This window comes from Patiria miniata, unplaced genomic scaffold, assembly GCF_015706575.1.
Source record: "Patiria miniata isolate m_02_andy unplaced genomic scaffold, ASM1570657v1 HiC_scaffold_5, whole genome shotgun sequence".
NCBI lineage: Eukaryota > Metazoa > Echinodermata > Asteroidea > Valvatida > Asterinidae > Patiria > Patiria miniata.
In genome coordinates, this window is record NW_024037072.1 from 27,756,288 (window position 1) to 27,769,146 (window position 12,859).

At 43.7% G+C, this 12,859-nt stretch overlaps 1 protein-coding gene across 1 annotated transcript; it reads left to right on the plus strand.

Annotated features, from left to right (window-relative positions):
* Positions 1-3,274: 3,274 nt before the first annotated feature.
* On the plus strand, positions 3,275-12,859 carry LOC119741339 (retinol dehydrogenase 8-like). Its single transcript, XM_038217090.1, has 5 exons — positions 3,275-3,402; positions 6,370-6,550; positions 9,883-10,077; positions 10,791-10,887; positions 11,909-12,859. Exons 1-5 carry the CDS (start codon positions 3,307-3,309, stop codon positions 12,231-12,233), a joined length of 894 nt encoding a protein of 297 aa, XP_038073018.1. The 5' UTR covers positions 3,275-3,306; the 3' UTR covers positions 12,234-12,859.

Consider the following 12,859-nt stretch of genomic DNA (forward strand, 5'->3'; position numbering starts at 1 on the left):
CCTTTGGTACAGCTCAATACTGGGGTCGATATCCGTGCGTCACGTGTAGTTTACCATGCGATGTACATGTCGGTTACAGTCAACAAGCGTGTATTGATTCTGTGGATGCAAGCTTTCAAATTATTGCTTCCATTGTCGTGGGTGGTAACTACAGACGCGTACACAGCACGTTTGCCATAAAATGATTATACATGTATTGTAAAACGATCAAACCCATGGTCAAGCTTCGGGCAGTGAAACAAAAATATTGTGATATAATACTTGGCAATTGGGTGAGAATTGTTCGAATAAAATATTCTTTATTTCTTCCTGTCTTTTCCATCTTTCTTCAGTTTCTTTCTTTTTCTTCCCGACAATAACTATCCGCGGGTTTTCTTCTCAACGGTTTATGGTATAAACTTGTAACTTTGAACCATTCCCATCACTCCCGATCGTAAGGTGTGCATAATACTCTGATGTCATGGCGACGTCATCAGCTATCAAATTACAAGCGATTTTAGTTGGGAAAAAGTGACCAACTTTTTTCACTTTCACCTTTAACTCTTGAACAAAGAAAAGAATGATGTTCGTATTTTGTAATGAGATGGAGATTATCAATCGATACACATGTTTTTGTGTACGTGCTGACCTTCCGGGGGTACAGGAAGGCCAAAGTTAGCTGAATTGAAAATATGGACATAAACCTCAAATCAAAATAAACCAAATTTCTTCCAACGGTTTACGGGATGATGGTAAGACCTGGTGTTAAACCCTGGTTAGAAGATGTGAAAAAAAACACGTAGTGACGTCATCATGAAGTCATCATGCATACAATTACATGTACCAGCAATTTAAGGTGACGTCATAATTTGAAGAAAAAATACTTTGAACTGTAATGTTTGAAATGAATGGAGTAGGCCTACCGTTCTCATTGTTGGTGATCAGTCATACATTGCCTTAGGCAATATTTTGGACCCCCAGCTGAAAGCTATTTGACCTTTTGAGTGCAATGAGAATTGAATGCAACTTTAAAACGGAAGTATTATACTACAATCAATTATGGATTTTTTTTAGTGAGGGATGCCAAACAAAAAACGATATAATTACGTCATCACCCGAAAGGACGCCTCCTAGCGGCACGTCAAAGACAGTTGATTTTTTTAAATTTAAAATCTTATCTATTCGTCAACATTTTACCAAAATTGCCAATAGAGATTTAGCCTTTGGACTACCGCAGAATACTTTGCCGAGTTTAAGTTTCATGACGTCATCAGACCGGACGTTATTTTAGGGAGAATTTAAAAATGATAAGTTTTCTTTTTTTCATCGAAATCCGCCATTACTTTGATCGGTGTCCATGCAATGACTATCTTCGTAGCACCAACTTTCCAAATGGCCGCCGTATTTCCCATCAATTCCACAATAAATGTAGTTTTTACAATTAACATTCCTCTCTCTTGTTTTTCATTGTTAATGTAAATTTTGATCTTGTATACCTTTACTCAAATTCCAATACAATAGTGGGTTCTTTGTGGATATGCAGGCCAGTAAATAGACCCCAAATCGCACACGCCGGCCAAATCACGATTTGCATGCCTTCAAATTCTCCGGCACATGTATTAGACCATTTTGAGGACCGTGAACTTTAGGATTTGTAAAAAAAAATTGGAAGCCGTACAGAGGACTGCGAGATCGCATTTCTTTGAAATTTGAATTAAATTAGGCCTTAAAAGACTCTCTTTTTTGTAATGGAGCGTATGCGTTCTTTTTCAAAATGGCGATGGGCTTCATGGCTGCTTTTAGGGTGATCCTCTTTGGATAGAATCTTCTCCCAAAAGTCATTAGTTTGCTTCGCTGTGATGACCTGGATACCAGGAGCGCACAAGTGACGTTACAAATGGAATACATATACGACATTTTGATCCAGGGGTGAGATATCCTATTCACATGACTCAGAGATCTTCTCTTGACGTTCATCTGTTAATATGAGCTATAGTTTGAAAGGAAATGGGCCGTGGTCTTCTCAATGCTGCGTATCGCCGTATTTTTTGACGTCACTTATCTGCTCCTGGTATCCAAGTTCACCGCCAGGAAACCATAAGAGCCAATTCGAATATCCTCAGGTGTAAACTTTCCACAAATACCTACTTAACACTTGGTCATTTCCGTTGTATATTCATATCCAGTAAGTTAATCAGGTTCTGAAGGGTTGTTGCTAAAGATGATGCGGTTGCTAGGCGACCAACATCTCAACTATTATGATCACATTGTCCTAGTCTGGAGGTGGGATATCCTATTCAAAGTACTCAGAGATTTCCTCTTTAAGTTCCTTTCTTTATGTGAACTCATTTGAAAGGAAATAATTCTTAAACATGGGCAGTTTTTTATTTTCTTGTGTGACGTCACAAGCTACAGGTATCAAGAGCCACATCCAGATAACATTAAGACTAGCCAATAGTTATATCCCAAAAGTTAACCGTTCCAGAAGAACCCACTGCTGTAGACTCGTTTTAAGTAAATAAGTTACTCAGGCTCTACAGGTTTGTATATTATTTATTTTATTTCTTTCTGGTAATGAAACCAAGGATTCCTCAAAAGTACCCTAAGCACTGCAGCTCGAAAGCCTGAAGAAACCTGTAGAGAGAAGACAATGAGAAGAAATTACAGTTTTAGAGGTGGGAGGAAAAGCCCAGAGGAATATTCTGAGGAAAACCCACGGAATCAGGTAGGGACTGAAAACCCAATTCGCGTATTGGCCCGGGCGGGATTCGAACCCGGGACACAGCGGTGGAAGGCGAGGAAAGTACCGCTACGTCAGCCTGACTCGCTACGCCAACCTGCTCAGGAGGATGCAGTTGCTAGGCAACAAACACCAAAATTAGCGTGATTTAATGGTCCTGGAGGTCAAATATGCTATTCAAATTACTCAGATATCTCTTCTAAATTGATATGAACTCATTTAAAAAAATATGATCCTTGTTATCTAAGTACTGCGCATCGGTCGTATTTTTCATTTCCACTTGTGGCGTCACTTATGTGCTCCTGGTATCCATCTCCACCGCCAGGCAACCATAAGACTTAAGACAAGCCAATAAATTAACATTTCCAATAAATTAATTACCCCCTGGCTCTTGGATTACAACTTTTAGCCTACGCAAACCCTATGATTAAACAAAGATCGGTCAAAGATTATCAGAGTGGTATCTGATCATTCAAAATAGCTGAAGTTGTGAGACCAAATCAAAGGCCGTCGCCCTTGAACTCTTGCAATGTCATACAGGGAGGCGGAGGTTGAGAGTCACAGAAAATCAGTTCATTCTCAACAAAATGGCACCGACAGTTGTTCTTATTACTGGCTGTTCATCGGGAATGGGGCTGGCTGAGGCTGTGCACCTTGCCACGGTATCCAAACATGACTTTAAGGTAAATGTTGCCGGTTTCCTTTTTTTTTTTTTAGCACTCATAAAGCTAACGAAACAAACTATAGTCTACGGCATGAACAATGTTTTTATAAAAATTTGATTTATATCACCCAACGCAAAATTCCATCTTATAATAGTTAGTGCGGTACCCACTGTTATGTACATCCGATTCGAACCAGTCAACTGAATCCGTTAGCTCGGTGGTCGAGTAGTAAGACATCTGCACGAGAAAGCAGGAGGTCGTGGGTTCGAGTCCCACCCGAGTGATTTTTCCATCTTTTACTCTGGCGGTAACACACTATACACTGAGTATACAGAGTTTAAACGTCGGTGAAGGGCAAAACCTAATTTGATTTATATCACCCCGACGCAAAATTACATCTTATAATGAACAATGTTATTATCATCCTTTTAAGTTAGTTCATTTGTGTTCACGATTGAAATCATATATTCCGATCAGCATAAGATATGCTTAATTAATTACGTGGTGTGTAGTTTACCCACTGATTATCGAAGTGCACCCGTTTGTTCCACAGGACATACAGTAGTCCGTTTGGGCATTCGTCGAATTACAGATGACAAACCCTTGTCGATGGCTATAAAATGTGGATTAAATACAAAATGGTATATTATAGGTTTTCTTGGTCAATTTCGGCAAATGAGCAGCCAATTTAATTTTCGTGCGTTCGAATTGAAGCTATTTTGCCTCTCCAGTTGTTACTGCGTTTCAAATTCAGAATTCGGCCATTCAATTTCGTTTTGAGGCATTCAAATTCCTTTAGCACTGTGTTCAATTTAGCATATCGTCATTCTTTTTCGTGACACACAATCATCATTCAATTTAGCAAAGCTGGTTCGACTGGAGATTTTACTGATTAAATTTTTTTCAATTTCGTAAAGAGGCAATCAATTTCGCTTAAAGAGAATTCAAATAAGTACGACTAAAGAAATACGAATAAACAGATAAACTGTACTAGGCAACTGTTTCGTATCTTCACTTTAATTCAGGCAAACCTTGTTTTCTTTATTTATGCTTCCAGTAGACTTTACATGGTGCCAATGAGGTTTTTTCTTCTTCTTTGTTTTCTTTTTCATTTTTTTTTTTTTTTTTTTGGGGGGGGATCTTTATTGGTTAACTGACCAAGACCTAATTTTGTATTGTGTTTGAATGGGGTGTTTCTTATGTTTTTCCTGGTTTTTATATTGTTTATGTTGTTTCTTCCTCAACCATCAATCTCTTGGCGTGCCAGACATCTTGGCATATGTATATGTTTGGGTATGGTTGTACCACTGCATGCACTTCACTTGGGTGATGACATCAACGCTCTGGATGGCTGCTTGTTGAAGGAGATCGCACCTCCACTGCTGCATGTTCATTCCTGCTTGCTGGGCAGCCTGTCTGTCTCCGACACGTTGTTGCCACTCAGGTAACCCAAGGATGCGGGTAACTGCAGCCTTGAATGCAGAGTGTGCCATCTCCGTGCTGTTCAGGAATGGTGAGTAGGGAGGGAGGCGCTTCAGCTGGATCATTGGGTTGGCACCTTCAGGGAGTTGGGCTCGCACGTGAGGCCTCGCATTGTCGTATATGAGGTAAATGGGTTCGTCGTCTGGGAAAACTGCATCACACTCTTGAATTGTGTCCGCAAGAAACTCCTCGAATTTCTCTCGCGTCACAGTTTCGAATGCGATTCGGTGGTGCACCAAGCCTACATGTACTTTACTAGAAACAGCGAAGGTGACATTGCAATTTCTCCCTCGTTGTCTGTCGACGACTCGTCTTGCAGCGATCCCTCGTGGAGCTCTACCCTGGGAGCGTCGAGTCCAGACGTTATAACCTGTCTCGTCAATGAAGACTAGATGCGCCAGAACACCATGCTGCAGGAACCACTCACCATACTGGACGCGTTGATCAAGAACTTCAGGGGAATTTCTTGCATCAGGGACGTCCTCCACTAGTTTCAGTGTAATCATCATCCCATCCAAGGCCCTGGCTATGGTGGTAGTAGAAACCTGGGGCTTCTCTGGCAGATGCTCACTCAAACTAGCCTTCATTTGTTGAAGTGTAAAGACGGGATTAGCGTCAAGGATGCCTTGCAGATGGTTTCGCATGTCATCATCCATCTTGATGTTGGTTGCTCCTCCTCTTGCCAGCGTCTCTCGCCCCTCAGTCCTCAAATATGTTGCAACAATTGATCTGGCTGTGGACTTGGTGATGTTCAAATTGACCGCAAGCTCAAGGTAGTCTTGCTCGTTTCCCTCGAAGGCCTCAATCAACCTTTCTCGATCTACCTGGGCCACTCTAGCGTAGCGACCACGAGCTGCCATTTCTAGAAATGTGCGTGTAAAACTGTAGCGAAAGCTCGTCTTCGAAGTACATCGGCAAAGTGACTCAAGTGCCAAAAAGTGAACCGTATTTATGCCTTCAACATTCTTAAGGAAACAAAAATTTAACAAAGCGTTTTTTAGATTGCACAAATTCCAGAAATGACTGCCCAAAAATGAATTTGAATGACTAAACACACGCCTCAAAAAGCTCCTGCGAATTTGAATGCTGCTTTGTTGAATTGTTAAATTGCATGATTATTTTGTTAAATCGAATGACGCAACAGTACATTTGACTGGTCATAAAACGAAATCGAATGACCCTTTTCAGTAGCATTTGATTTCGCGCGAAATAGAATAGCGTAGTGGTTAAATTGGCTGCTCATTTGCCGAAATTGACCGAGAAAACCTATATAATCACGGCACTAATTTCCTTGATAGCTATAGCCAATGAAGAAACGACCGTTTAGCTCAGCATTGGTTGCTGGCTTTTTTTGAGATTATGGTGGACACAAAAAGAGGTGGCTATGTAATTTGGTGTGGGTAAATTTGGTAAAACACAAAAGCGCTAACCCATTCGCAACAGCGCCATCCCTTTGTGTCTATACCATATCTGAAAAAGCTATTACATTTTATCCGTATATAGGTTTACGCTACAGTGATAGATCTTGGCGAAAAGGGAGACCTAGAAAAGGCTGCCGGCGACTCACTCGACAAAAAACTGTTCATCCATCAACTGGATGTCACCAAGGAAGATACTATCAAGTCCGTAGTTGACGAGATATTGCGAGAAGACGGCAGGATCGACGTTGTTGGTATAAGGGAGTGTGATTGAATATCATTAAAGCCGAATTGCGTCCGTCACTCTTCTGGACAATGTAGAGAGAACATGCACAGCGCCCTCATAGTGGACAGGACTTTGGTACTCTGTGATACGCATGAATACTTTGTACTTTCATTCTCAGGACATTAATTAACAAAATCTGTACACACTGAGGGCGCTCTGTGTAGGTTCTTCATGGTTTTGTTTAAGATTAGGCCAAGTTCGCGCAAGGACTATAGTTGACCAATGGTTAACCATAGTCCGACTAACGCTTGCCCAAACTCTGTCTAGTCGACGATGGTTGACTTCGCTAGTCGACTATTGGAACCAACCCACTGTGGCTGGTTGCATCGCTGGCAACCAATAGCCGCGCGCACTCATAACGCTAGCAAAGAGCCATGATCCAGAAGTTTTGGGATGACATTTTGACCAGCGTTTGACTAGAGACATTCGCACGTTGCTATCAGTGCGCAGGCGTAAGGTACGTCACAAATCAACCACTAGTCGACTAATGGTCCTTGCCCGAACTTGGCCGAACCTGAACTTGGTGAATACACGAGTTGTACACTCGAGGAAGCCTGAATTTAATCTTATTGAACGCTGCGGTCGCCTGGCATTCTGGGAAAATTGAGGTCAAAGGTTGTTGCATGGCAGGACCTTAAAATGTAGGCCTACTCAACAAGCTCCCGCAATCGTCAATCTAGCCACGGAACTCGTCAAGATACGTCATTACCACTCGCGAGATGGGGCAGTGGACATGAGCAGACACGAGTAAACACATGGGGTGCGTTCGAGCGTGCTACTCGTGTTAACACGAGTATACTCCTGAGCGCCCGAACGGCAGGAGTACGACCCGCGGGTCAGCAAGAGTATAATAATATACTCTCCGTCATACCAGAAGTATACTCCTGCACCGAGAGTAATGCGCACGCAACATTTTCCTGCTCTTGGGAGTAGCAAGAGTAACACGCTCGAACGTACCCACAATGGCTAATCGAACGCTCCAGTGTAAGTGTTACTCCCACGCGTAAACTACTCGAACGCACCCTATTTATTCCTCCATGTTATAACACAGTAGTATTGCAGTTTCATTTCATGCTCGTGTAGTGGTCACGGCCGCGTCCGGAGTACTAAGGCGCCGCAGTAACATACGCCCACGTCCGGAGTACTAAGACCGCCGCAGTAACATACGGCCGCGTCCGGAGTACTAAGGCGCCGCAGTAACATACGGCCGCGTCCGGAGTACTAAGGCGCCGCAGTAACATACGCCCACGTCCGGAGTACTAAGACCGCCGCAGTAACATACGGCCGCGTCCGGAGTACTAAGGCGCCGCAGTAACATACGGCTGCGTCCGGAGTACTATTAAAGGCCGCCGCAGTAACATACGGCCGCGTCCGGAGTACTAAGACCGCCGCAGTAACATACGGCTGCGTCCGGAGTACTTAGGCCGCCGCAGTAACATACGGCCGCGTCCGGAGTACTAAGGCCGCCGCAGTAACATACGGCTGCGTCCGGAGTACTAAGGCGCCGCAGTAACATACGGCTGCGTCCGGAGTACTTAGGCCGCCGCAGTAACATACGGCCGCGTCCGGAGTACTAAGACCGCCGCAGTAACATACGGCCGCGTCCGGAGTACTAAGGCGCCGCAGTAACATACGGCTGCGTCCGGAGTACTATTAAAGGCCGCCGCAGTAACATACGGCCGCGTCCGGAGTACTAAGACCGCCGCAGTAACATACGGCTGCGTCCGGAGTACTTAGGCCGCCGCAGTAACATACGGCCGCGTCCGGAGTACTAAGGCCGCCGCAGTAACATACGGCCGCGTCCGGAGTACTAAGGCCGCCGCAGTAACATACGGCCGCGTCCGGAGTACTAAGGCCGCCGCAGTAACATACGTGGATGGCTATGGATGGCGGTGTGACAGGTAATTCTGTCCCTCCTGGTAAATGTGTCCCCCCCCCCCCGGACACATTTACCGGTTCGTGACCCGATAAATGTGTCCGGGGGACACTTTTACTTAGGTAGATTTGCCCCCCTCCAGGTAAAAATGTCCCCCTGCCCAACGGTGAAAGTGTCCCCCTGGTTAATGTATGCACTGAGAGGCGAGCAGCAGCGTGTCGCGCGCGTCGCGCCAATACATGCTGCAAGATATGTGGCAGTGATTACCACATGTGTACATTATGCGTCTCCCTCTACAATAGAAATTCATCCAATAGGAAATTTCGTTACGCGCTATGATGGGAACACAGACCAATCCAAGTAGGCGTTGTATCAATGAGACGAGGGCCATCGCTATGCATCGCCGCTGTATTGACCTATCGCGGTAGAATCGCGATAGATTTCACCGTACTCCAAATCGAAACATTGTGTTCACGTATCATCTAAGGCCAAAAAAAAAGTCTCCGGTTTCTGGTATGGAGCTTGCCCCAAAAGTGGTGTGGCGACGCGGCCTTTTTTTTTTACCTGGTTTTTTTTGGGCTTCAAATGTTGGCTGATGACTGCAAATGGTGCCCGACTAAACTTAGTGCAAATATATGGGAGTCCAGAGAGGCCACATAAAGCTTATACTCGATCGTAGCCCCATCTAAAAACACGTTAAAATTGTGCAGCAGCAGGATTCCAGTCAAACCAGTGAGTTTGGCGGTTTTGAGACATCATCATTTATTGAAAAAAAAACTTTTTCATTTTGCCGACGCGCATGGCTACGGCGACGCGCGCGCATACCAGAAACCGGAGACTTTTTTTTTTGGCCTAATAGACCAAATTAAATACTTTTATATTCATGAAGGGCAGACTAAAAGTCCAAAATGTATACCTTGTAGAGTGAATTCACAAAAACAATAAAGAGAACTGGCCTTCAGGGTTTCAAAAGAGGGGGACAAAAAAACCTGGGGGCACAGAATTATCTGGACCGGAGGGGGACAGAATTAACGGGCCGGGGAGGACACTTTTACCTAGGTAATTCTGTCCCCCCAGACAGTTTTACCGGGGGACAGAATTAACTTCCACACCGGCTTCAGCCACTGTTACGCATTATTACGCATGTGCATAATAGCCGTATGGCCATGTGTCTCGGACGCAGTTTGATTAAAATGAGCCTTGCGATTACTACGAGGAGGATACAAATTCGACAAATTATATTGCCACTTATTAAACAGAAGATCTTTGTAACCGATTCATTCACTTTCAAAACTGCAAGTATTTCCCTAAATAAAACCCAAACAAATAAACAAACAACCCAACACCCCAACGAAGTTTGTTGGGGTTGTTTGTTTGTTTGTTTGTTAAATTACTGGTTAAACTACATTTATTCTGCTGTGATCCTCTCTTGTCAGTGAACAATGCCAGAGTGACGGGCAATTACACTGGCTTCTTCTTTTACAACCCACCGAGCTCCGTTGACATCGCTCAACATCTTATGAATGTGAACCTCTTCGGCCCAGCCCGGGTCATTCAGGCCGTGTTACCAACCATGAAGAAACAGATGTCAGGTCGTATCATCAACACAACCAGCGGAACAGGGATAGAAGGTATAATGCCAAGACTAACCTCATTTTATTCATGACATCGAGTGTAGAAAAGCTCAACCTTGGTCTGCTCTGTTCTCACTGACCAAAGTATGGAGATCCTCGATCTCCAATACCACCAAACTTAAGATCTTCAAGACCTCAGTAGAATCCATCCTCCTCTACGGTTGCGAGTCCTGGCCCTGACCAAACAGATCTCTGCATCCATTGATGGCACCTATACACGGATGTTGCGGGCTGTTCAGAACGTTTCTTGGCAACAACATCTCCCTAACTCTGTTGTGTATGGTGCCCTTCCCCCTATCTCCACCACCATCAGACAGCGTCGCCTTCGGCTAGCCGGTCACGTTTATCGACATAATGAGCCAGTTATTCAAGTTCTCCTCTGGAATCCTGACGGCCCCTCGACGAAAAGGTCGTCCAAACATGACCGTGAAAACATCCATCGAGCTAGAAACTTGTCTGAGTGGTCCATCTCTTTCCAACACTATGCTCGACTGGGACAGTTGGGCCCAACTCATCAAGTCATCATGAAAATGAATGAATAAAGAAAAAGAGAACCTCATTTGGCAAATGATTCAGCGAAATTTCAATGACAGATTGATAACATGAACTCTACATGTCTATCACACACTAAATAATCACCAAGCACCATCTCACACATCCACTGTGCGAACCACAGTCCGTTCCTGCTGATTTGTATTTTTTTTTAACAGGAACTCCTTTCCTAGAATTTTATTCAGCATCCAAGTTCGCATTGGAGGGATTCTCTGAGAGCATAGCACCTGTCCTTCGCAAAGGTTACAATATCAGGTATACATTAAAGTATACATTAATATAGTTAAAGAACCCAGTAACACTTATCGCTAAGAGAAGGGGTTTACCCCGGTGTTTCTGGCAGTGGCTGCTTAATGCGTCGCAGTACCTTGTGAACCATTATAAAGGCGCTACATAATGGTTCTCATATTTCTCATAATCTTCCAAAATAGGGGGCGCTCTTGAAAACCGGCCATTAGGGTTGCAGACCAGTAAATCGGTCCGAAATTGCCTACGCCGGCCAAATCACGATTTGCATGCACTCAAAATCTTCAGTATTTGAACATGCTGTGGGCCATAAACTTGAGGGTTTGTAAAAAATATGGGTGAAAGCCGTGCACAGGACTGTGAGCTTGTAGTTCCGTTCAGTTTGGATGAAATTGGGGCCCTTAAAGCGCTGTATTTTATAATGGAGTGTAGGCATCGTTTTTCAAAATGGCGATGGGCTTCAGGACTATTTTCAGGGGTGATCATCTTCGGATTGAAATTTCTCCTAAAAGTCATCTGTTAACCCCCCAAAAATTGAAAAGAAAACGAAAGATGATGAAATAAGCTTTAATTTGATGTGTGTCTCGAGCACCTTGGAGAGTTGTGAGTATTTTTCCCAAATTTCTGAAGTGTGAGCATTTACCATTGGGGTCTATGGAAGTTTATCTACTGGTCTGTAACCTTAGGTAAACTACGCCATTGTGTGCCCATTTTCAGGGCGCCGGTGTAAAGGTTTTGGGGCTTGGTTTTCATATTCCTCGCTCATATCAGAACTCTCTATATCATTTGCGGAAATGGTTACTGAAAACAAGTTATCAGAAATTTTAATGCCAGTTTTGTTTTCATCTCGAGGGGGCACGTTTATGCTCGATGATGAGGCACATATGTCCGTAAGAGGGGCACTTGGGTACAACTGGGGGGGGGGGGGGGAGTACCCCCTACCCCCCGCATCTGCCGCCCCTGTTTTTTATTATATACGATCAGATGAAAACACCCAAATTTCCTATCATTTCCTGATTGTTATGAACAGAGTCAGTATTTTGGAGCCGGGTGCAGTTAAGACTCATCTTCTGACTCGTTGCCTCGACCCGGCATTTAAAATAGAGTATATCTGCGGTACATGGGAGGAAAAGGGCCAACAACTGTACAAAGATTACTGGGAGAAGGATCTGAAGCCACGCGTGTTTGCCTACCAACAACCGGAGGAGATTGCCCAGCTCTTGGAGGAAATCATCCTGAGCGATGACCCGCATCTAAGGTATCAGAGCGACCCACTCTTGAAGGCGACTGCCGCGGCTAAGTTGAAAGATCCGACTAGTGATTCGGTCTTCAAATTATTCAAGTCGCTCCGGTAGACAGTATAACGATTGCGATCTTTATCTGATTCGCCTTATGGCGTGGTGAGATGTATTAGAAATAGTTGGCAGTTAAACAAGAAACAATCTGAACCCTTTTCGCATATAAGCATATATAAGTGCCCAGAATAAAGCAGCTTGATGTCAGCGATGGGTTAAAATCAAAGTTAAAATCTAAATCTCCCTGAAGTATAAATTGCAGCAGACGCCTTATACAATCCTTATATTAAAGTCAATCATCATAATGTAATTGATTTAACACGAAACAGATATATTTGTTTAGTAAGGGGAAATAGCCAAGATAAATACATTTAGGTTAAGCTGAAACCCATCCAGACGAACAGTGGGCATGTTTTGTGTTGTGTGGTACACGTGGTTTGTGACACTATCATAAAGCCATATTTCCTTGAAAAATAAATAATCATATAGGCCTATCTAAAATGTATAAAAGCGTTACAGCTGGTGAAAACTAAAATCGTTTGACGGGGGATTAAAGACAAAGGATTGAAACTGAAAGAGGGATCTCGATGAAAATTAATTTGTTTGCACAATTTTAAAGATGGTGTATACGTGCGTTTTGGGTGTTGCACCTTGAAAAACAGATATCAATGATTGAATCGATAATT